The sequence below is a fragment of the Danio aesculapii genome, chromosome 15 (genome assembly GCF_903798145.1).
Source record: "Danio aesculapii chromosome 15, fDanAes4.1, whole genome shotgun sequence".
Taxonomy (NCBI): domain Eukaryota; kingdom Metazoa; phylum Chordata; class Actinopteri; order Cypriniformes; family Danionidae; genus Danio; species Danio aesculapii.
In genome coordinates, this window is record NC_079449.1 from 48,435,282 (window position 1) to 48,462,186 (window position 26,905).

A 26,905-nucleotide genomic window follows, 5' to 3' on the forward strand; every position below is an offset into this window, starting at 1 on the left:
CGGAGGGGTATTATGCAACACACACACACATACACACACACACACACACACACACACACACACACACACACACACACACACACACACACACACACACACACACCAGTGATGAAGAGTCAGATCTGCAGCCCAGTGTCCAGATGATTATTATAGACGGATATAAAGCTGATCCTGACCTCTGACAGCGCATGCTTCACATCATCTCCCTGCTTCTGTTCTTCCAGAGCTGAACTGAGTATTGTTCTCTACATCATGTGTTTGTGTGTTTAATTAATCATGAAGTGTGCTTACACCACTCCTAATGTCTCTGATTTCTATTCACACCACAGTGCTACTGAACACTGCACTCTGATTGGGCTGCTGGTCACTCTCAGGTGTTTGGTTATTGTCAAATAAAGGCACAGCTAAAGTAGTTCCGGCAGGTTTAGAGCGCATTACAGCTCCATATCACTCCACTGAGTTATTCTACAGCTACAACAGGAGGAGTAGGAGGAGGAGATGTGGAGGACACTAGTGATACACACAGGAGACGCTTGAGGAGGACTCACACCTGACTAACACACACACACACACACACACACGCACACACACACACACACGTCAACATTTTCTGCAGTATTTTGCTGAGATAATCTCCACACTTGTGTTGAGTGCAGTATTTACTGGTGACATGCGGGCTTCACTTGGTTTCTCCTCTGCATGTAATGTTTGCAGGTGAGTTTTTGACCATTACACAGTTCTGACCAGCAGGTGTCTCTAGTGTGTGGCGTTTCAAAATGTGAATAATTCAGCAAGAAAAGCTGTTTCTCCCATCACTACTGCAGCAGCCTGCACACATCTGAAGAGGACTGAGAGAGAAGTGTTTCTGGCTGTCAGACTGGATTAGATAAGGAATAAAACACCTATTCCAGACTGATGGAAATCTATCATTTAGATGAGCTCAAAGCAACTGAGAAGGTGTTCACGACATGTCATGTTTATCTCAATCTGACTGAAACCGTCAGTCTGATTATAGTAGATTATTTGGCTGCATGTTAGCGTAGCCAACTGTGGTGAGTAGCTGTGTGCTGTGGTGACAGAGTTCAGCTTTACTTAATAAGGTCAGGCAGTGCTGACGAGGGGAATCCAGCAAACAGGTAAAGAACAGCCCAGAATCAACACAGGCAGAGCAAAACATGACAACGAGAAACACTGGCAAAGACCACCACACAAAACCATATAAGGTGTGTGTGTAATCTGTGTCCGTGATCAGCAGCGATGTGTGTGTGTGTGTGTGTGTGTGTGTGTGTGTGTGTGTGTATCACCTGTAGTGTGTAAACAGTGTCCAGATTAGAGCAAAGCCTGATGGGTGATGTAGTCCAGGTTAATGGTTGGTGGAGTGTACAAATAGCTGTAGTGCCCTCTAGTGAGTCTGATGGGTACTCCAGCTAACACACACCATCGCCCGTCTGTCCTCATGAAGTGACGTGCTTGAAAAAAAGGTCTCACTTATTACAGATTTTTCCTACACTCGTTTTTAAACCAGCATCATCTTTTGTCAAAACTCTACACACAATTCTCAATCTGCACACACAGACTGCAAAATGCCTCACATCTGCCTTCAAACATAACGCGTGCACTCAAAATGGCCAGAAACACACGTCAGAAGGAAGCATTCACATCAGCAAACATGTCTGTCATAATAATGAATGGTTGGATAATAATAGCTAAAGCTCTGTGCTCTTTATAGGCTGTTATCTCCATTTCAGTGCAATGTTCTACAGTTACGGTATCTGTTGAGAGAGAAACCAGGGTACACTGTAAACAACCAATCCCATGGAAGAAACAGGACATATTTATTAGGCCAAACATTACTGGTGTTATAGTGAGCACTTTTAGACTCGGACCAGCTCTAGGAGTACCACAATATATCTTGGTTCCACAGGGGGTAGCTGAATGAAGGATGAGGGAGTTGAACAATTAACTGATTATTGGCAGAAAACTCACAATAAACAATCTAAACATCAATGGAGCGCTCCAATGAGGAATAAAGAAGATAAAAGAAATGAGTTGAAAAAGCTTTCAATGAAAGGAAATGACACAATGTAAAAGTGCATACCCCGCTCAGTCCATGTGCTTTTGTTCAGATGGATGCTCCAGTACTTAAATGAGTCTGAGTTCAATATCAGTTCCTCAATGCGGTATACCGAACGCAAGCAGTCCAGCAGTCAGGTTCCAGAGCACAACTTTTCATGCGAATGCTTCCGCTCCTTGGATGAAAGGTGTGTTGAATAAATGGAATATTACCTATAGGTACAGATGAAATAGCTGAATCTTCTTATCAGCTGGGTTAATGAACGATTGAGCTGATCAGCTCACACTGTAACAGATCTAGCGGCAGGGCCACACCACTGTCATGACCGTTCCACTCACTGGCTGCCTCGCCATCTTTAGTTCCATTTATATCTCAACAGAAAAAAAAACAATCTACACAGTGTAGAAGAAACAATGCTCAGTTCTTAATAGTGGTAGTGTAACCAATCTCCACAGATATACTTGAATTGCACTACATTATTTCTCAAACATGTTTCTAAATGAATAGCGTTACATAACTCAACAATAGACTGTTAACAGCGTCACACAGTGCTTCTCTAATTTATGTTTCTATATAACATATCTCTTTTGCTATGATTTTTAAGGTGGGATGAAATTACCCCATTATACACTCAATTGAATTATATTACTTCTTTATATGAATATTTAGACAATAGTATATAGTTACACACAGCATACAATTAGCACAAAGCTTAAACTAATCATTGCTAGCTCTTAACACATGCAAGCACAATAGCATCAGTGCAAACAATCCTGACAACATCAAAAGGTCTCATAACTCTTACACCAAGAATGATTTAACTACTATATTATCAACTTTCCTCCAACTGTTTTTTTTAAAAGAAAATTTTATTTTTTAACCACGAAAACTTCTGCTCAACTCCAGTTAATGATTAACAAAAGTCCCCAAGATTAACAAAAGTCCCTAGCTAGCCATTGCTCACCTCACCAGAGAAGGATCAAAATGATCAAAAGTGTAGTTCAGTCGACGTTTCAAGTGATGTTCTGAAATAAGGAATAACTTACACATTAAAATACAACAAAGATAAAGCACAATTCACTGCTTTATGTCAACTCAAAGCTGGACCGCGTTGCCTGTTCAGGAACATTCACTGACTGTGTCAAAAGCAAAGCAAGGTATGATCTTCAGAATACAGTGAAGAACACAACTGTGTGTCTCAGGGGGAGAAGCGTCATGTGGGGTTAGGGTTGGCATCATACACATTACAGCACTAGGCTCAGCAGAATCCCTCTATTCTTTTTTAGAGGAATTGGGGTATTTAGAAAATGGAATATGTTCTAGGTACAAAACTACAGATTGTGGATGGGTGGAAAACCAGTTTACTTTGGACCAGAACAGCCCAATGTCCCATCACCTTTGCCCTATACTACAGTAAAGCAGTGATTTGTTAGTGACCAGTTAAAAAAAATTAGTGTTTCCACATTAAAGTGTGTGTGTTGGTGTGTGTTGGTGGTGTGTGTGTGTGCGTGTGCGTGTGCGTGCGTGTGCGTGTGCGTGTGCGTGTGCGTGTGTGCGTGTGCGTGGTGCGTGTGTGTGTGTGTGTGTGTGCGTGTGTGTGTGTGTGTGTGGTGTGTGTGTGTGTGTGTGTGTGTGTGTGTGTATGACTGGGTGAATTAGTGTAGCATTTTGATTGGTTGTGTTTGGAAAGGAAAGCAAGTGGATTCCTGTTATAGTGTTATGTTTTAGATAGAGAGTTGTGAGTTTTGAGGAAAAGTGTTTTATATGCAAATGAAACTGAGTTCAGGGCTGAGAAACAGCTTCTGGATTTGGAGATTTGCTGTGTAGTTTTGATTTTGAGTGAAATGTTTCAGAATTGTGACATGAACAGATTTTGTGTGTAAGCAGCTGTAGAAAACTGTAAGTGGCCTTAAAGGGGCAGTTCACCTCAAACTGAATATTCCCACAGAGTTTAGTCTCCCTCCCAGTGGTCATAACCCTTTATCAGTTTCTGTCTTCTGCTGTTGGCTTCCAGACTATTTGTTTGTCTACTATAGAATGAAGTGTTGTCCCTGTTATGTCCTCAGCTTTAAATGTACAATCTGGCACAATGCACTAATTATGTACGCACGTTTTTACATAAACTTAAACCATATTTACTTGTAATCAAACCTGTAAATAATTCCTGTAATTACACAATAGAAGTGTTCTGCAACACAATCAGTGCACTGTACATGTGTCTTCATGTGCCATGCATTGTGTGTGTGTGTGTGTGTGTGTGTTAGTCAGGTGTGCGTCCTCTTCAAGCGTCTCCTGTGTGTAGCACCAGTGTCCTCCACATCTCCTCCTCTTCTTATATTCTTCTCTATTTATTCAATGGAGTGATATGGAGCTGTAATGCGCTCTAAACCTGCCGGAACTACTTTAGCTGTGCCTTTATCTGACAATAACCAAACACCTGAGAGTGACCAGCAGCCAATCAGAGTGCAGCGTTCAGCAGCACTGTGGTGTGAATCATCTTGATCCAACATAAAGCTCAAAAGCTGACTATTGTATGAGTTGATATTGGTAAATGTGTGTGTGTGTGTGTGTGTGCGTGTGTGTGTGTGTGTGTGTGTGTCTGCTGGGTAAAAGTGCTCATGTTTATGCCCTGTGGTGTGCAGAGGGGATTTTCTTCTCCTCTTCTGTGATTGGCTGCTGTGTGTGCATGTGACACGTCTGCGGTCTCTCTCTGTGTGTGTGTGTGTGTTGTCTCTCAGATGTGCTCTCCTCAACCCTGGGATGTCCTAAATGAGAGTGGATTACGGCCCGGAGTGTGTGTGTCGCAGGGATGAGCGCAGCAGTGGTGCACAGAGGATTCCTCCCGCAAATATGGTAAAAGACTCTTCATACACACACCAGCGCATGGTAAAACTCTGAGTCCGCTTCACTTTTACTGGAATCACTCAGTGTCTCATAGACTTTCGTTACTTTTACGTTGCACAGACGTTTGGTGATGCTCGGTGATATTTGGGTTTAGTCATGACAGCACACACACACACACACACACACACACACACACACTGAAAGATCACTGAACAGTTTTAAAGCGTAATGAAAATGATCTCTTCTGAATGTCTTATTTACATCTACTGAACATCTAAAAGGAGATCTGAAGATGAGCAACCCCTCTTAAACAGAAAAGGCTGCTCTTTTAGTTTGTGTGCTGTCTCTTGTCCAAATATCGTAGAACTCTTTAATCAAGAAGTGTTTTGTAGACCAGCAGAAGATGGTGTCTTGTGTTCATGAATAATGAGTCAGATAAATACTGTTGTTCCACATAACATCAGATTATTTCACTTAACCCACTGCAGATTATTCTGCCTGTTTAAGGAAAAACTCAATTAATTCTGAAAACAACACCATATCTTCTACTTCTCTAGAAAACAGTTCTTGACTGAAGAGATTTGAGATATTTGGATTAGACACAGGACACAAACTCTGAGTAAGATGCGCATGTTTTGCGGTGTGTTCTGTCACAGTTAGAGCTGCTTTTTCTGTATTGGATCAGATGCTTTAGATGTCAGGATGAAGCTGTGTTGTTGTACACATTGAATGTAGATTACAGCATGTTTCGGTTAACACTTCATTTCTGATAGATTTAGAGATGTTGTGGCTGTAGATCTGTGATCCTGATCTGTGTTCAGAGTAAAGTCGGTCAGCTCCAGCTGTTCTGCCTCTGAACAACTGTATTTAGGTCAATGATGATGATGACAATCACAAACCTCACAATCAAAACAAACACAAGTAAAGATTATCCTATAAAGCAGAGCGTTTACCCTGTCCTGTCTGTGTTACTGATCAACTGTGGAATACTGACAATAAACTCAGATTCTGCCTTCAGGACTAAGACTCAGTGTGCTGACAGACTCTCACTGTTTCACCAGGGTCTATAAAAGCCTTAAATGTCTTACATTAAAATAATAATAATAATAATTTTAGGCTTTACAATATGATGTGTAGGTCTTAATCATTTTAAACTGTTATTAATTGTCCTGTTCATGTAAATCCACTCAATCAGGCCAACACTCTTCCAGTCATCAACAGCACCTCTGAGTAAAACCTTTAACAGAAGATGTAGTTTAACTCTGCTTATCAATAGGTTTAATTCTCTTCCTTATGCCTTGATCACACTGAGTGTGCCTTTGGCATCAGAGTGAATTGTTGAATGGTTTTCCATGGCGGCGAGTGTTTAGTTGCTCTGTTCATTTGTCCTGTGTGTTTTACCGTCTGCTGCTCACTCGTGTTTTGCTGTTTCATTCTGTTCACCTGCAGGTGGAAAAAATCCCCTCTGTTGGTGAAAAGCCTGTGTAGGTATGCCACTACAGTTTACTATTGTTTGACACATTATTTAAATATGTGGCTGTGATATAACTAAATTAGTGTTTTAATGGGGAAATAAAAAGATTTTCCACTGGCCTTTAGAAAACTCTTAGTGTTTAGCCCGTATACGTCTGAGATTCATTCATAATGGTCTTAAAAAGCTCTTATATTTGACTTGTGAAACCTGTTAATGTGCAATGCTAAAATACTTACCTGCTTTTTCACTATTAGCATGTCTACATTCATCACCATTATAGTTTTATGTGTAAAACAGAATAATAAATGTGCATATGACTTTAAATTTGACACATTTAGGATCTGAGCATGTTCAAGGCGTCAGATGATGCACGATTAGGTGGAACGAACAGAAATATTCACTCATTTAGCACTCGATGTAAAAGCTGTTCCCTAATTCAACATTAGCAAACTTTTACAGAGAACTGCTTTAAGATATGAAGTGTCATTAATGAGAAATATTAGAGCCGTCACTCTGTCTAACATGTTGGTCATGTGTGAAGTGAATTCATTCATTCCTCAGTTCAACACTAAGGTTAGTCACAGTAGGGATTGATCTGGGTGTAATTAATCCTGTGACTGATATAGATGTTGATTTAATGCTAATAATATTCATTCATGTTCGATTAAAGAGAAGTTAAAGATGCAGTAGTGTTAAATGATTAGAGCTGTTAACATCAGAACATACAATGACGGACGCTACAGATGCTCAGAGGAAAAGACCTCATCTGCTGTATGTGAGCAAGAGAGAAAAGCAGGTGTGTGTGTGTGTGTGTGTGTGTGTGCATGTGTGGGAGTGAGATAAAGATAAAGCTTTAATCTTCAATCCTGGAGCAGTAAATATGGCAAAACAATTTCAATCTCTGCGCTGAAAACGAAGTATTTTAGTAAATAATAATATCAGCAGCTTTTTTGAATTTTTAAAAGAGATATCTCATATATATATATAAAATATAGTGATTTTTTTTAAAAATAAAGCACTATTCAGTTCAATTCATCTTTATTTCTCTAGCGCTGTCACAGTTTAGATTGTGTCAAAGCAACTTCACAAAGAAGATTCTAGTAAACTGAAACGGTGTCAGTCCAGTGTTCAGAGTTCAGTTCAGTTCAGTTCAGTTCAGTGTGGTTTAATCTTCACTGCTGAAAGTCCAAACACTGAAGAGCAAATCCATCCATGCGCAGCTCCACGAGGCCCAAACCAAGCGAGCCAGTAGAGGAACAAACTTCACCAATTGACCAAAGTGAAGGAGAAAACCTGGAGAGAAAGCAGGCTCAGCTGGGCACGACCATTTCTCCTCTGGCCAAACTTCCTGTGCAGAGCTGCAGTGTAGGTGCTGGAGGCTGGAGGACGCTAGACGACCATCGTGGAGAAGTTGCGGAATGAATGACCTATTTACATTAAAATATCAATAATATCGTGAATGACTTTTTAAATGCATTATTGATGATCAGTATTTCCTGGTATTTTACCAGGATTCCTGTTACAAACAAAATAATCAAAACAAATAAAAAGGAAAAAAGCTGAAATGAAATCTGGGATAATGACACACTTCAGGCTTAAGCTCGATAAGGGAATGTAATGTATTGTCTTTATGCTTAGCAGTGGCTTATTTTCTATCAGCCTGCTATGAAACAGAGAGATACATTTTCCTCTGCGTTTACATTTAATCCTTCAGCAGACGCTTTCAATCCAGAGCCATTTACAAATGAGGACAATGGAAGCAGTCCAGCAACACATGTGCAGAGAGATGTGATGGTTAAAGACTCACCAAACGTGCTCTTTTCCTGGACATGTCCTCTTTTTGGGACTTGAAGATGAGTCCAGGCGAGATCTTTTTCTGACAGAATAAGATTAGTGAAGGCTCTGTCAGCTCTGTCAGCCAGAAGTGATGATAAAGTTAGTGCCCAACCCGAGGGGTAAACTGTGCCAAATCCAGCCAGATGAGCACATCGGCACCATCCTGCTCAGCAAAACAAATCTCCAGCATTACTTTTGTCAATATTCTCAATGATATACTCTTTTTTTTCTTAGAAACAGCAAAAAAATTGATGTGTTACTTTAATGGTTACTCGACAGAAGTCATCTGATTATCTAACTTACCTCCAACACTGAACATGATTTTCCACAACTGTCTGACGTTTCTCAGATTTCCTGTGTGTGTTTCTCAAAGGGGGCTTCATGTTCAAGCAGTGGAAGGGAGAAGTACCTGGTTCTGACTGTGGAGGGAAACCTGATGGTGTGTCGAGATGCAGATGCTCCTGCTGACCAGGTGGTGGCGCTGCAAAGTCACTGTGAGTCTCTAGTGGAGGGCAGAGAAATCCTGGACCTGCCGCGCCTGCCTGCTGGAGGCCGGAGAGACTGCTGCTTCGCCATCATACTGAACCAGGACAAGTTTATTCTGCTGCTGGCGGATGGGCTGAGGAGTGCAGGTCTCTCTCTCTCTTCTCTTATCTCCTCTCTCTCTCTCTCTCTCCTCTCTCTCTCTCACACACACACACACACACACACACACACACACACCACACACACAGCACACACACACACACACACACACACACACACACACAACACACAACTCTGCTCACTCGTACACACTCACACACACAGTAGATATGCTAGTCCAGCAAATAATCTAAAGCTCTTTGTTTGTCTCCAACAGTCAGTGGCTGAAGCTGCTCAGGAAGGTGAAGGAGGTGAGCTACTATTATTATTCTTATTAATCTTTCATAACCATTAAATATTGTTACAAAGAAAATAAGTGAGTAGGGACTTTTGTAGTGGAACTCTGTCAGGGACCGAGAATGTCATTCCCAGCCAACCAAGTATTCCAGTCTACCCCCGGGACGTTCAGGATTTCCTTCACAGAGTTAGCAGTTCCATCCTCCATGATCATGCATTCCAGGGTTCTGTCAATATGATCAAGCCTTGTCTGGGTAAATAGGGTCTGGATCTTCAGGAGATTTGTCAGGGGTATGCATTCAGAATCAGAATCAGAATCAGAAAGAGCTTTATTGCCAGGTATGTTCACACATACGAGGAATTTGTTTTCGTGACTGAGCTTCTACAGTGCAACAGAATTACAGAGACAGGACAAAAAACAGATAATAAATATATTTTAAAAATAGAAGTAAGTAGTGAGTGCAAATATACAGATTGACAAGTGTATGTCCATGTTTATTACTATATACAACGTTATATGTGCAGCTGTTATGTGCAAATTGGCATGTAAAGTGTGTTGTTAAACAAGTGTATATGTGTATAAAAGTGTATGGCAAGTAGTGATGTTGGCTCCACAATTATTATCATCAAGTGTTCATGAGATGGATTGCCTGAGGGAAGAAACTGTTTCTGTGTCGGGCTGTTCTGGTGCGCAGTGCTCTGTAGCGTCGACCAGAAGGTAACAGTTCAAAGAGGCAGTGTGCTGGGTGTGAGGGGTCCAGAGTGATTTTGGCAGCCCTTCTGCTCGCTCTTGATAAGTACAGTTCTTGGGGAGTAGGAAGCGTTGTACCAATGATTCGCTCAGCAGTCCGAACTATTCGATGTAGTCTTTGGAGGTCGTATTTAGTAGCTGAGCTAAACCAGACAGTTATTGATGTGCAGATGACTGATTCAATGATGGAGGTGTAGAACTGTTTCAGCAGCTCCTTTGGGAGGTTAAACTTCCTCAGCTGACGAAGAAAGTACAGCCTCTGTTGAGCTTTTTGACAAGGGAGTCAATGTGAGTGTCCCACTTCAGGTCCTGAGAGATGGTGGTGCCCAGGAACCTGAATGACTCCACTGCTGCCACAATGCTGTCCATGATGCTCAGTGGGGGGAGAGCAGGGGGGTTTCTCCTGAAGTCCACTATCATCTCCACTGTTTTGAGCGTGTTGAGCTCCAGGTTGTTGTTACTGCACCAGGACAGCCAACTCCTTAACCTCCTGTCTGTAAGCAGACTCGTCACCCGTCCTGAATGAGGCCGATAAGTGGTGTGCGTCTGCAAACTTCAAGAGTGAGTGCAAACTGCAAACTTCTAGACAGAGTGTCAGCTTTTGTATTTTTGGAACCAAGAAATGTTGTTTTATTGCTCTTGTTTTATTGTACGGTGTCCTTGAGTTGCCAGAAAGGTGCCTTTAAATAAAATGTATTATTGTTATTATTATTAAGATGATAGGAAATGGTGAAGTTGGATCTGGAGATGGATAAAACCCACCTAGCTTGTCTGGGGTTGAGATGTTTGGCTTCTCTAAGGTACTCAAGGTTGCAGTGATCAGTGGATACATAAACAAATGTTTCGCTCCTTTCAACCATTGTCCAGTCATTCTTGCAGAGCTGCTTTGATGACCAGTATCTCACCATTACCAGTGTCGTAGTTCTGCCGAGGAAAGTTTTAGGTAGTAGAATGCACATGCATAGAGTCATGGGGTTCCCCTGCTGCTGTGAAAGGACAGCTCCCACTCCGTAAGTGGAGGTATCTATCAAAGTGTTTTGGTGGATCGGGATTTACCAGGAGGGAGCTGTATTGAATGCAGTTTGTAGGCTCTTTATGTGTCTGTGAGGTGGAAGTTCTGAGGTTCATTTCAGGCAGGAAATGACACTGAAGTGGGAGTACTCTGGGAGAATTTCGACAAATTGACTCTGAAGGAGATTTTCAATAAACAGTTCAAGGGGATAGTCGGAGCAGGAGACAAGAATTCAGGAAGATTTGACTTCTCCAGTGGCCTAATCGATGGAAGGACTATCGGAAACAAGCCATCTGATGGGGGCTGAGGGGTGGGGGGTCATTAAGTCTAGTCTTTAACTGCAGTTTGTTGTATAAGTCTGCCGAGATGAAGTTACTCAGTGACCCAGAGTGGAGAAGAGCGTGAACTGAAACACAGCAATGAACAGTAGAGTTCAGCAATTGTGGTTAATCGAGATAAATGTACAATAGCAGTAGAAACCACTGTCACTGCAGACCATGAAGGAGGAAAAAACTGCAAAAAATAGTATAGAGTTCGATTCTCACTGCTAACCTGTTGCTTAATAGCATTCCTATTATTAAGATATTGATTTTTAATAGTACTTTAACTTTTAACATTATTGTTTGGTATTTGAACAATTAAATCAGTGTTTTCTTAAGATCAGTTTTTTCATAAAGATTTGTATATAATTAAAAATATACATTTCTAACGCTTTTTGCATTATTTTAATTGAAAACCTTTGATTTTCATCATTTGTTTCCCAGTTAAGTTTGCGTTGTTTTAAATATTTATGCACGGTTAGTCTCCTGCTAGTTTCTCTCTCATTTCCATACAGTTGAAAACACAAGACGTGATTGGAGACAGTTGTTCTTTTCTCCTGTTCGCCACTATATATTTTTCATGAGAAAAGAAACACTGTTTGCCCTCCCAGTTCTTATGTTTTTAACCCAGGGCCAGAACACAGGATTATTTCCAATGAATGTTGTGTAATCGTCACGTGTCCGAGCCTTTGCCAGATCCTATATCAATGATAAGTGTTGTAATCTCCCACGAGAGATGAACCGAGCGCTCTCCATCTTTAATCTCGGGATTAGAAAAGCGCTGAGATTAGGGTATATTTCAGTGTGTGTTGTGTGTGTGTTCAGGGTGTGACGTCTCCACTTGCCCTAAAGAGGCAGCAGAGCATCACGCCGTGCATCACAGACCGCGAGCCGCTGTCAGACCCGTCCAGTGACAGAGATCCGTCTTCACCACACCTGAACTCGCCACTCCTGCGCTCCAGAGAAAACTCCTTCAGGCACAGAGGTGAGTCTCTGATATACACACCTGACCAGTCCTGCTGCTGGAGGGTGAATTCTGAGTTGACAAAACCAAACCACAAAAAAATCTTAACTTCCTCTGTTAAAGTTTTTGATGGATGTGCAGATGGAGGCGGAACAACAGCCAATCACAGGCCTCGAAACATAAAGTTACTGTGACTGACTTGGAGTCAGCACAATTCACAGATTTAAAAAAGATTTTAACCATTAATGTGATCCATGATGTGAGTGTAAAGGGTGGTTAACGAGTGTGTGTGTGATCAGAGTCTGGACAGTTAAGCTGTCTCAGGTGTGTGTGTGCAAAGCATTACGGTCAGTGTAGTTCAGGTGGTGTGTGAGTGCCCTGTAGTGTGGCTGTGGCACCCCAGCAGATAATGGGGACATAACTAAATTTTTAAGGTTTATTGTTTTAGCATTTCGCCATCATTGACAGGACACAATAGCTAGCCAGGAAGTGAAGTGGGAGAGAGGGGTAGGATCAGGAAAAGGTCCATGAGCCTGGATTCTAACTCAGGACACTCAAAACACATTGGCACCATATGCTGGTACACTGACCACTAGGCCAGACCAATGGCACAGACAATACTGCTGAATTTACATACTTAAAAAACTTCTTCCTGCTAAATAGGCAAAACCTAGGGGTTTGAAGGAGAGCGGCAAAGTATAAACATTTCTGATGACAATAAGTACATATTTTGGCACCAAACTGTGCTCCTGAAATCTTTCTTTTAACATGTCCGCAAATGATTCTTGTTCTGATCATGTCTAAGCAGATGTTTAGACATTAGAGATGTGAATCTCAGAACTGATACCATACACGTCTCAATGATGCGATATATGAAAGACACACATGAAGCAGCAACCAACATGACATGATTTACCTCGCCGTGATGCAGTATGATCCAATTTCCATTTGATTCAACACAATGTGATTAGACGCAATGGAAAAGATATGATCCTCTTCCTTCTTTCTCTTTCTGTTTCTTCTTTTAGCGCAGACTAGAGACACAGAAACCGCAGCTACACTGAATCACATTTTACTGGCCGACTTCTTGAAATCACTGATAAAAATGCATAACAGTGATTTATTCCTTCATTTTCTTTTCAGCTTAGTCCTTTAATTAATCAGGGGTCGCCACAGCGGAATGAACTGCCAACTTATCCAGCATATGTTTTACAGGGCAGATGCCCTTCCAGCTGCAACCCATTGCTGGGAAACATCCATACACACTCATACACTACAGACAATTTAGTCTACCCAATTCCCCTATAGCGCATGTGTTTAGACTGTGGAGGAAACCCACGCCAACACTGGGAGAACATGCAAACTCCACACAGAAATGCCAACTGACCCAGCGACCTTCTTGCTGTAAAGGCAAACAAGCTACCCACTGCGCCACCGTGCAGCCCCAGTAGTGGTTTAGTCGTATTAATTTATTTATTGCTTACACAATTAAATTACTGTAGTGACAGCTTTACTTTAGTGGCCTCTAGTTGTCAACTTCAGAAGTACAGCATCTGCAGACACAAGTGAAGTGATGAAACCTCTTTCTGTTCATGATGGTGGAATATATCAGGGTAAACTGAATCAGAAATAGTCCCTGTTCGTGCCATTGTTTTTTATTAGAGCACTTTGGCACAGACAGAATAAATAATCCTTACATGCCACTGATTGAAGGAGAAAAATCTCCTGTAAGGTCAGTTGTTCAGCGATAATCTCTCTCTCTCTCTCTCTCTCTCTCTCTCTCTCTCTCTCTCTCTCTGTGTGTGTGCACTGTAATCTCTTAAGCATGTTTTTCAATTTTTTCCTGCTGATTCTTTCAGCTATGTGCAGTATTTATGTCTGTCTTTCGCTGGTGATTGCTGTGAGACCACAGCTTACACTAATATTTAATTCAAACAGTTTTGCTCTTGGAATAAAATGTCAATCTTATTTTAATCTATTTTGCTGAATTCATCGAGAAATTGTATTAGTTGATGCAGCATTCATGAGTGTTGACATTTCCAAATATTCCTGTTAAAATGCTGCTGGTAAAAAAGCAAACAATGTTTTTATTTGCTCAGTAAAGAACTAAACTCAGGCACATGACTATGTTTTGTAAAGTCATGTGATATTTGTATATGTCAATGTAGTCAAAAGTGCTATGTTCAGGGTACCAGAGACAGTTTCCCCAAGAAGAATGAATACAGACATAATAAACACAAAATACCAGTCATGTAAATGTCTGAGGTGTAAAACGTAAAGTGCTTTGAGTGCACAGTTATACAGAGTAAAAGGCCTAAAGGCATTCATTTATAGCTGAAGGAACACCTCGACCCACATTCCACACTATCATTAATAACTAATGTGTAGTAAAGTTATTTATTAATAAATGTCTTATTTTACCAGACATTAAATAACACCTCCACCTGTCATTACAAAGGCACAAAGCAGGTGTCATGATTACTTTGATTATAGTTTAAATGAAACATCTGTTAGGTCTTACAGATTAACTAAGCACACACTAAGACATATCTAACCTAACTAAGACTTTCAGCTCTATAAACTACCAATGATCTGTTTAGTAAGGTAATAGTTGGGTTTAGGTATTATGTAGAATTAAATGTAAACAAAAAAGCATGTCAAATAAGGCCATACTTTATGAATACTAATAAACAGTTATTATCTTGATAACAGGCGGGTAATGAGCCTGTAGTAAATGGTGTGAATCGTTAAACCTAAGTGTTACCTCACACCATGACCTAACAACACACAACTTTCCCATGATAAAAGGAGTTTGTATGTCTATTCTAGAAATGCTTTCTATTTCTGTGACATCATGGCAGAACAACAGCATGAACTACTATAACAGAGGTCAGCTCAGCGGCTGATTGTGTGCTTTATTCAGTGTTCAGTGCTTCCAGCGTGAGTTTTCCTGACATTTATCATCAGACTGAAAGCAGCAGCAGATAGTTCACCTCAGATCTGGAATATAAAATAATGAGCAGACGGGGTGAAAATCAACGTTAGAACTGAGACTCAATACTCAGCAGCCTGTTAATAATGATGAAGAGCTGTAGTGTATGACACATTGTTTGGTCAAGCTCTGTGTCTTCCAACACAATCTCACGGCAACTCATAACTTTCATTAAAGTTACGCTAATCAGTATGAATTTTTACAATCTAATTCGTGCAATATAGTACGATTTGCTCATCCCCAATGACGGTTGGGTTTAGGGGTGGGGTTAGGTGCCACGCCTCCTTTTTAAAATCGTACAATTTCGTACGACTGAACTCGATTTCGTACAGATTCGTACAAATTACCCTCTAAACGGACAAAATGTAAAATACTTAGTTTTTCTTGTGAGATCAGGCTGCGGCTTAATACCTGTGTGTGTGTGTGTGTGTGTGTGTGTGTGTGCGTGTGTGTGTGTGTGTGTGTGTGTGTTGTAGGCAGTGTAAACCTCTGTGGGCCTGTGTCTTCATATCTCTATGTGTGTGTGTTGCAGGTAGTATTACTCAGCGTCCCCCACGCAGCCCGACCTTAGCTCCGGCTCCAGCTCTGCGCTCCTCGGACTGCCTCCGGCACGGGAATAGCAGCGACGCACGGGCCGTCCGAGCAGTGTGTTTGCTGATGGGTGGAGCGGCTGCGTCCTCTGCTCTGGGATACCTGAACGCCTGCCCCCCCGCTGCAGCCGGCTCCAACATGGCCGTCCGCGCTCCAGACATCAGCCACTCTACCGGCTTCTCGGACAGCGGCGCCTCCTACCATGCCTGCAGCCAGGCCATCGAGTCTCCGCACTTCAATAGCTTCGACTTCGAGGGAGACTCCGACTTTGACGCCTTCGACTGTGGAGGATTCGCTTTTTGACACCACTGCTCCACTACAGTGTGAGGCTGATATGAACACACCATGAGGAGCAGATTTACCATGCAGACAACTTTAAAAACAGATTCCTGTAGGCAAGATTAATGACTCTGAACTGTTTACTCCATTATAAAGTATTAATAGTGTTTAATACTCACCCATTACTACAGCCAGACACAATCTGTGGATATTTTGGCTATTTTTGCAGGGAATTTTGTACAATATCTGTGTATTTATGCAGGAGGAGTTTGGGAGTGTATTAACTAAAACATTAAATTAAAAAATACTATTATTTAAGATTTAAAATGCAAATCTAATTGAATCACTTGTTTAGTAAGACAAAGCAAGTCTGTCATGTATTATATATTTACTAGAAGACTGAAAATATGACTTTATAAGCCGTACTGTACATAAATCATAAACATTTGTATATTAGTGAGTCATATCACTGAAACGAATATAAAAATTTAATAAACATATATTTACACACACTTAAAGAAGTAAATAAATGTACTTGATGATGTGCTGCATTACTTTGATCACTTTCACTAATGATTACTTTCAAGAAATGAAGCCATCATTTTATTTAGACTATTTTAGTACAACATCCCTTTACTCAACACTTCACCCAACTGTGATGTCCTTTAATTTAATGTAATGGCTTGTGTATCTAATGTTATGTATCTAATGTAAAATACATTACAGGTCTCTTAATGCATTTATATTTCTCGATTATCTTAATCAAATGTAAGGGTTCAAAGGTTTGATGTTGCATAATATTTACGGAAGATGTGTGTAGTTACATGAACAGTATGATGCACATATTGCCATATTATTTATTCTTATTGTACAAACAGACTTTACTGATTAAGATCAATGTGCTTTTTCAGGGTTTTTGAAAACTTGTTCGTTTTGTTATTTCATGTCTATAAAGTGCATCATTTCACCTTTCCCTCATTCTCCGTGTGACCGCGGGTCTGTGTTTTGATGAGCTTTTATTAAATGGAAATATAATGTAAAGCATTAAGAGAGTGTCCATAATGTTGACAGGGTGGTAAATGACTGTATTAGGAGTAAACACAAACACAAACACAAACATACTCTATTCAGTAGCTGGTCAGTCTGAATGAAACACTTCACCCAGAGACTTGCACAAACACACATTTTCACCAGTACCAGAGGACTTTGGCTTGCCCATGGCCCAGATTTGATTGGTGCAGTTGTTGGATAATCAAAGGTTTTACAATCAAAGACTGTCAGATAATCAAAGATACAAAACATCATAGTTTCATTCAAAAAGCAAGTACTTGTGAACTGAGGAGTGTTTGTGCTTTCATGCTTAGTCAGTCTAAATGCAGTGAATTTGAGATTTTACACATTTAACATGTGCAGTGTTATCCTTATAATCTCATTTTATATTGCGATAAAACAAAGAAAACATTTACATTAAAAGGAGAAATACAGGCTCGAGCTTTACATTTTCAACAGGTGTTAGTAAATAAAGTGTCTGAACTTATGTTAAATGTTCAATATTAATTCCTGTGGTTTTACCATGTAATTGTCTGAGTTTACACAGTTATAATAATGTTTATTATAATGATTGGGTGGGTCAGGTTTTACATATAAAATGTGTCTCGAGTTCAGAAGTGTACACTTTATATTAAGAGAGAGGTTTCTGTAGATTAGCATGAACTACACTGCTATTACAATGCTGCATAGAGGTTTGGTTTGTAATGTCGCACAGTAAGTTGTGGAGCAATTGTTGAGCTAGCATGTGAGTACACTAGAATCACAAAAGCAAATTTTAGCTCTAATTCACAAACAAGAACTTATTCAGAAACAAGGAGAACCAGAGAACATACCCAACCAACCCCACATGACTGAACAAATGGGTTCATATACTGTTATATACTGTATGTGTTTATTTCATATACAGGTACCAGTTGGTTGAGTCAAACAAGCCCTGAGTGCCTGAATGAGGTGTGAAACACAGCCATTGCTTCATCTCTATGATCATGCTGATGTCTGAGGGCTAAAGCCGTGCTGATTAGATCAGGGTGGGGGAAACCTGTGGGGGAAAGAGGATTCCAGTACTACTTCTGATAAAAGGAGGTATATTTAGTATTAACAATAAAATGAGTTTCGACTGAGTCTTAGACAATTGAAAAGCAGTTTCAGGAAAATGTTCAAGTACTCTTCTGCTCAACGAGCCATATGGATATTATCACATTTAGCTGGTTCAGACCAAAGCAATCAGAAGATAACAGATTAGCAGCATTGTGATCAATCCATTGTGAACACAAGTCATGACAGAGTTAATTATTACATCAACCTTCAGTATTGTAATGTGCTAATTGTATGTATATGTAAGATATTGACAGCAGAAATGAGGTTAGGGTGCACCTGGTTAATGTGTACAAACTTGCCACATTCCTCACCCCTGTCCCACTGCTCATACCGCCCCTTTCTGCTCTGCTCTCCATATAAAACACAAACAGATGTGGAGACAAACAGAACTGATTGGTAAGAGGAATGGAGCTCTCAAGCTCACTGCTGCTGGTTTTGGTCTTCACCGTGTTAATGCTGATCAGATGGAAGAGGAAGGAGAGCGGACTTTCTTTGCCCCCGGGGCCACTGGCACTGCCACTGATTGGAAACTTACTAACACTGGACAAACGTGCACCATTTAAGACCTTTATGAAGGTAAGGGACAATGCAGGTTTCATCTTTTTAAACAGAAGCACATGAGAATTGTCATGCAGTAAATGTGTTTCTGTCTGCTGCAGACTTTATAGGCAGGTAACATTAAAGCTCTTTTAACTAGGGTCTGAAAACGAATCTGACCAAACCTGCAGTTTGTCCTGGTGCAGTTGTGTAAATCAGCGTTTGTTTTAGTGTGCCAATTTATTATATAAAAAACAGCAACAGGATTGTATCCCTGTATTTCATCTTTCATAAAATGTCTTCATTGCTGAGTGTTAATAGCAGTCTTTTGTCACACAACAAATTCCAAACATGTCATACTATATGATGATTGAGACAACACCCACCAGTCACATACTTATATGGATTAATATCCAGTCATTGAAGGCAAGATCTGGTGTGGTGAGAGCATGGAGGAGATTAAATCAATATCATATAAAGGCAAACACCTGAATGAGCATTATAAGATATGTTGATACAAACGTAAACACATACAAATACGTACACATATCCCATCTCATCTAAATGCTGAATCATTATTTAAGCAGTGGAAAGATACCAGTAAAACAGCTTGTAAACAATGTCACACAGCATGATGGATTTACCTCAAGAAACCTGTAAATTGTCAAGAAAAATCATTTTGTGAAAAGCATGTGGCTATATATAATGCGTTATGTTTCGTGTTTTATGTATCCGTTTGAGAGAGAGGAGACTCTGTTGTGCTCGTGCGTTTGTGCGCTTAATTTCGTGGTAATTGTGATCCTGCATATGCAGATTGTCATACAGTTGATATTTTGTGTTTGTACGCAGATGTGCAGCTTTGTCCATATGCAATGTTTTTATTATTAATTCAACATAAATCTTTGAACATGAGACAACTAAGATCACCCCAAGATATCTTATTGTTTTAGAGGGGGTAATAATAGATGATCACAGCTGGATGAAAAACTTAAAGAAATTGGGCTTTGGACACCTCTCCTCTTCAGGCAACTCTGAATGATCTGCTGGTGAGGTAAGAATCCAACCAGCGATGCCCATTCAGGAGAGGGAGGTCAGTAGAATCTGATGATTTACTGCATGAAAAGCAGCAGACAGGACCGGTAAGAGCAGAATGGATTGAGAAGAACCTGCTTTGAGAATTTGCAGGCCTTCAATGACCGAGAGTAGAGCAGTCTCAGTGGAACAGCCACATTTGAAGCCTGATTGATTTGCATCCAGGAGGTTATTCTGTGCAAGAAATGTAGCAATAGTGTTTTCCAGTGATTTGACGACAAAACCAAGAAGAGAGACTAGTCTGTAATTCTCAACCATTGAGATACTGAGTGATGTTTCTTGAGCAGCAGGGCTACCTGGACCTGTTGAAGGTGTTTGGGAATGTGCCCATGCAGAGTGAAGTGTTGCCAGCACAATGGTCAGGGCAATGTCCTGCAGGGTGTGTGGGTTATTTGGTTCCAGAGGGCAGCTCGTGGGATGAGCAGAGCGGTGAAGTTTCGGCACTTCTTCCTCATTAAGGAGGGAAAAGGAGTGTATTTCTTTCATGCAAGCCATGCCAGTCATAAATTGGGACATTTTAATGTTATTTTTAAAGAGATAATAATAATAATAATAATAATAATAATAATAATAATAATAATAATAATAATACATTTTATTTATAATCCTTGATGTAACCAGAGCATGAACAAGCACTTCAGTAGATAGTTGGATCAAATGTTTTTGAGTTGACACATTTTTTTTATCAAAGGAGCACGTGTTTCTGACATGAATGTCAATGTTATCCAACCTGTTTAAGTTTCCATTGGTGTTTGATAATGATGTCTGTTCTTTTAATCAGTGGAGCAAAACCTATGGGTCTGTGATGACGGTGCGCCTCGGGCCTCAGAGAATGGTGGTTCTGGTGGGCTATGAAACAGTGAAAGAGGCTCTGGTGGACCAGGCTGAAGACTTTGCACCCAGAGCCCCCATTCCCTTTATAAACAAAGTTGTGAAGGGCTACGGTATGAGATTTGTTTGTTTACTTTGTTTAAAGAACAGAAACTATCAATTCAATGTATTCTAGCTAAAGTATTTCTTTGTAGGTCTGGTCATCAGCAATGGAGAACGCTGGCGTCAACTGAGGCGGTTCACTCTCACCACACTGAGGGATTTTGGAATGGGACGCAAACGAATGGAGCAGTGGATCCAAGAAGAGAGCAGATACTTGGTCAAGTGTTTTGAAGAAACCAAATGTGAGGGATTAGCGTATATGATATTTACATGAGTTCAATATTAGAGCTGTGTTTTGCACTCAGACTGTCAGAGATGTATGATAACATTAGGGGTTTTCTTCTTCAGCCAAACCAGTTGCTCCAACATTCTTCTTTAGTCGGACTGTGTCCAACGTCATCTGCTGTCTGGTGTTTGGGCAGCGCTTTGAATATGAAGACAAAAACTTCCTGCAATTGCTTCAGATCATTTCCAAACTTGTGCGATTTTTAAGCAGCCCTTGGGGACAGGTAAGACCGTGCAATTGTTTGTAACTTGTATGCTTTCAACACCTTAGCCTTCAGTATTAAACAATATAGACAAAGACTTGGCCGAGCTACTTGACATTTGTAAATCTATCCAACAGTGTGGCAGTTACAGGACCATTCTGTGCACCAGTGTTTCTCTAACATCTCCATCACTGTACATTGCACTCCCTTATCTAACAAGCCTGGCTGAGCTCAACACAAAGAGAGTCAAAAGAGGAGCTACAGCCTAGAGTGTAAATAATGGTTCAGAAATGTCATTACCTTGCCTGTGTTCTGATTTTTAACAGCTGTACAACATCTTCCCTCGAGTAATGGAACAATTCTCTAGTAAACATCACGCCATCTTGAAAGACATAGAAAACATCCGGACCTTCATTAGGAACAAAGTTAACGAACATGAACGGAGATTAGACTTCAGTGACCCAAGCGATTTTATTGACTGCTTCCTTATCAGACTCACTCAGGTATCTAATTGTCTTAGTGCTGTGCTTTCATGTCTTCTGCAGCATATAAAACATGTTTAAACCTATTCATCATACATACTATAACCTACAATTCCGTTCTGACTTTGTTGTCTACTATAACAGGAAAAAGACAACCTTGACACAGAATTTCACAAAGATAACTTGATGGCGACAGTTCTTAATCTGTTCCTAGCTGGTACAGAGACCACCAGCACAACTTTGAGATATGCCCTGATGCTATTGATCAAATACCCCCAAATACAGGGTAAGACATTTTAAAGGCATATTTACACCAAGCAAAGTAACACAACAACTTATTGCACAGTATCACATTCTGCATTTAGATTTTAGGTGCAGAGGCTGAGGCTAGGGGTTTAGTAACTACTAGCAAGTTTGTACCTTTGTACAATGGTTGACCTTTTTGGTTTTAACCACAGTTCCCTGAGAAGGAACAAAACTCAGAATTGTGACAGTTTTTTTAATGCCTCTACAAGATTTCAAGTCAGTCCTTTGGTGTCGCAGGACATCAAGATGTTGCACAAAACTTTAGAAGCTGCTTTAGAAGAACAGCAGTACAGTAAGCTGCTTTGACCACTAGGTCGACCTTTAAGAGTGAAGGGGGATAACTGCCTGCCTGAGATAGAAGGTTCCTCCTGAAGAGAATCAGCAAGGAAGAACCATAAAGCAGAGACAGTAGGTCCGAGAACCATACTTGTGTTGATCAGAACAGCAGATGATCCCAGTCTCCCGAAATCCCAAGAGCAGAAAAACGGGGGAAAAGGTGCACAGTGACCACACCTCTAGCAGGGTGATGACATAAAACAGATGAGCGTTAGAAGTATCTTGACACAAATGTCTGTAAATACTCAAATTAAATGTACAGTTGTATTTTCTAACTCGTGAAAGTTACTCTTGCATTAGTTGAAGATAAATTGCAACTTATCATCCCTTTATGTCACATATTTGTTCATTATCAGCTTACTGGAGAAGTCTATCAAACTGACATTTATACTAACCAAGCACAGTTCACAGACCAGTCCTCTTTTCTGTGAGGTAAAGGTCTCATTATGCAATAAAAAACCTCCAAAAGATTCTTGAAAATATTGACAAATGTACCATTTTAGGTAGAGCCTGCATTTAATACAAATGCTAAAAGTATATTCTTTGCTTTCTTTACAATTATTCTATTTTTTATTATGTTTTTGCTTAAGAACAAATGCAGAAAGAGATAGATCGGGTTATTGGACAGAACAGAATTCCTACAATGGAGGACAGAAAGTCTCTTCCCTTCACTGATGCTGTGATTCATGAAGTACAGCGTTATATGGACATTGTCCCCCTAAATCTTCCCCACTATGCCATGAAAGACATTACTTTCAGAGGCTATAAAATCCCCAAGGTAACGATGGACATTTACTTTCTTTGAGTATTAATAATGAAAAATAAATGCATGGTTTGAGGAGATATATTATTGATACAAAAGAATAATATTCTGGAATAATCCCCCAAAGTTGATGTGCTGTGTGAATCTGGATATTTTGTGTAATTGTAAATGGATTGTATTTCCCCAGGACACAGTAATTATTCCCATGCTGCACTCTGTCCTAAGGGATGAGGGGCAGTGGGAAACCCCTTGGACGTTTAACCCGGAACATTTTCTGGACTCAAATGGCAACTTTAAGAAGAATCCAGCCTTTATGGCCTTTTCTGCAGGTACACTCTTGTCTACAGGCCAGGATTTTAATTTTAATGCTTGAAGCACAGTTGCATGAGTTGGTTTACTTGTACATCTATCAGGTTACAATGTACATCTATTAAAGCGTACATTTACACCAACATTTTAATGTGGTTACCTTTATGTCATTCCAATTCTGAGATTTTTATTCATCATGAACACAAATGAAGATATTGTGGAGTAAATCTGAGAGCTCTTCCATCCTCCATAGACAGCAAAGGTCCATAGACACTCGAAAAAGAAAGAAACCAAAATATGTCAAAACACACCACGTGTCTTGAGTAGTTCAGCTGTGACTGTGGACTAAATGAATTATAAAACAACTTTGATTACTTATGTCTTTCACATCAGTTGAGGTTGTGTATTTACTACAGGCAATATGTGTGATGTGTGTTGCGCTGTGTGTTTGCCTGTAGCACATATTTTAGCCTGATTGGGTAAATTCCAGCTCTTTCCAGTATATTGGTTACGAGTAGTAGGAAAAGGCCAGTCTGTCATTTTATACCAGTAAGGAGATAAGCATAAGTTTCTTGTGCAGTGGGGTTACCCAAGCATGCTGGAAAGTGGTAGGGAAAATGTTATTGCAGATGGATAAGGGATGTTAATTATCTGTGCTAATTTAATACTGGTAATATAGCTGGATTAATGTATTGTAGTAGGCTGAACAAAGAAGATATGTTTCAATCCTATGTTTGGGAAGTGAAGCAGGACAGTGTTTTCTCTGCTGTTGATCTTGAATGTTTTCTATTATGCTAATTGGAGTGCTAACTACTTTTTTTTTCTATAAAAAAGCTAAAATTGTCAGCTAATAAGGAAGGATGTGGAAAGATTGACAATTGAGATTATATCCTGTCCTCTCCCTCATTTGTATTTTGTCGACGACCAGCCTTCTTGGAGTGGCATTCCAATAATGGGTATTTTAGAAATCAAGGGTTTGGAGAGAGCAGTTATCTTCTTGTGACTGAAAGGCTCATCTCAATGGTCATTATCTAGACAACCTGCTGTTTAAAGCTTCCAGTCACTTTAGAATACCAGAATGGTATCCACATCTTGCAAATTCAGTGATAATTGAAAATTTTGGCTGGCAGTTAAATATGGTTTGTCTGAAAATGTAAAAAATTCCCACCCAATATACCGTCAAACTTGTAATATTGTGTAGCAATTAATTAATGATGGACCAGTATATGACTGCCAGAAATGTTTTCACTATATTATTACTATCAGACTTCAGCTTTTTGGGATAAATAATGAATAGCCCAGTGATTAGTGGGTTAGTAATATAAGTGCTTCTTATAAAATTATTGTGTAAAATGCTGTTGGGTTTCCTTGATCAGCTGGACAGTCTAATTTACGCTGATTATTCCAGTGGTCATAAATAAATCACAAGTTCTCCTCTTCTATATTGTATCTCTGCAGGTAAACGCTCATGTGTGGGTGAATCTCTGGCCCGTATGGAGCTCTTTCTGTTCATCGTGTCTCTACTTCAGAAGTTCAGCTTCAGTAGTCCTAATGGTCCAGATGGTATAGACCCCAGTCCTGAACTCAGCAGCTTCGCCAACATGCCTCGATTCTACGATCTTATTGCATCCCCTCGCTGAGCTATGTGGAGATTACAATTTATTTTAAAAGACTATTGAGATAAAGCTGTGAGAGAATATTCACTATCAGAGTAATCCTCTTGTCATTATGTCTACGCTTGTTTTATCATTTTCTCATCACTTGTATACCACTGCTGTTTATGCCAATCAAAGCTTAGACACTAAACACTGTAGGTCTGCTTTGATCTTAGAAGTTATTCCAGAGTTCTAAAGGAATTTATTTGAATACTGCTGTAGGCAACACAACTGTACTGGTATTTATGATGACTGCACTAGACATCATCAAAGAAGCAAATACCATCTTAACTCTTCTGGAGCCAGTATGTTCCCTATATATATATGAGCCTCAAGTGTCATGATCAGCACTGCTATTGTATGGTTACACCAGCATTGCATGGCAGGTTCTGTACAGGACAAGTCAAATGGGCTCAAAATATGGGTAAAGTTAGGCAACTAGGGGCTGCTCTTAACTCATCCAAGAAGAACCCCACATTAAACACACCATCAAGACTTTGTCTGATATGTAGTTTACATAACCATATTCCATTATTTTTCTGTATGTTTAAAATCATCAGATTATACAATATATTTCACATGTCATGTACTTACTTTTATTGAAGTATGTGCTTAATTAAAAAGACTTTCATCTGAGACTGTACTGAATGCTTGCACAATGACAGAGATTTAGGCAGAGTGTTAATTTAATATTAAAGTTAATTCTAATTTAATATTACAAAAAATCTTGATACATAAAAACTGCACAAATATTGCTCGGACAGTGTTTGCTATAAACTTCTAATTTAAGAGTTATAAGAGAACTTATATTATTGTAAGTACACATTATTGACATAAACATCAATCTCATACAATCTTACTGTCACGGTCACCAAGTTGAGTTCACACCAGACACACTAGAGGCGATCTACACATCACATCTGCCACTAAACCAGACTACACATCTTATAATCCTCCCAGTTGATGTTTCTGAAGTTTGATTATACATAGACAGCTGCAAATCATTTACATTGATTATTGTTATGTGCCAGCACTTATTTGGTTATTTTATTGTTTACTTTTGTGTCTCATCATGTCTTTCTGTCTGTCATCCAGTCCACTACCGTGCTTGCTCCGCCTTCTACTGCCTCTGATTGGCTGTTTGACTTGTCCTTGCTGCAACCAATGCCGTTACTGCTGTTTTTTGATTTGCTCCTGCTTCACATCTCTGCTCCAGTCCCAGCCAATCCCTGCATACCACCTGTGCTTTAAAAAGGTCTTCAGTCTAGTAGTTTTTGGGCAGCATAAGTGTGGTGGTATGCTCTGGTTTATAGTCAGCTAAAATATTCTGAATAGTGGGACTTCTGCATTAAAACAAGATATATTATATGCCATCTTACAGAACATTTATGGAATAAATCACAGAGGAGTAAGAGTAGAATGTTTACGGATTTCTGCTCATGTAAGAGTATAAGGGAATGAAGAGGTCAATAAAATGGAAAAAACAGCAGGTGGAAATAGAGGTCCCACTATATAAAACGGAAAAAAATATATTAATCATAATGCAATCATCAATCTTTGGCAAGAGGACTGGAATTCAGAATTAAAGGGAAGACCTCTCTATAACATCCAATAAAAAGTGGGGAAAGAAAGGAAGGTATATGGGAACAGGAAGGAAGACACCGTAATAACTAGGCTCTGTTTAGGTCAGTCCAATCTAAAAAGTTCACTGCACGTGATAGGGACATCCAAAACAGATTGCTGCAGTCATTGTGGAATAACAGAAACTGTTGAGCAAATGTTAATAAAGGAACCAGCTTAGTAAAAAGTTAAGAGATTTGGAAATGAATATCATCTC

At 39.9% G+C, this 26,905-nt stretch overlaps 1 protein-coding gene across 1 annotated transcript; it reads left to right on the forward strand.

The window, feature by feature from the left end:
- The first annotated feature begins 18,546 nt into the window (after nucleotides 1-18,546).
- Nucleotides 18,547-25,704, forward strand: LOC130241532 (cytochrome P450 2G1). The gene is made up of 9 exons (XM_056473367.1): nucleotides 18,547-18,743; nucleotides 20,578-20,740; nucleotides 20,822-20,971; nucleotides 21,078-21,238; nucleotides 21,544-21,720; nucleotides 21,844-21,985; nucleotides 22,932-23,119; nucleotides 23,292-23,433; nucleotides 24,872-25,704. Exons 1-9 carry the CDS (start codon nucleotides 18,573-18,575, stop codon nucleotides 25,051-25,053), a joined length of 1,476 nt encoding a protein of 491 aa, XP_056329342.1. The 5' UTR covers nucleotides 18,547-18,572; the 3' UTR covers nucleotides 25,054-25,704.
- The last annotated feature ends 1,201 nt before the right edge of the window (nucleotides 25,705-26,905 follow it).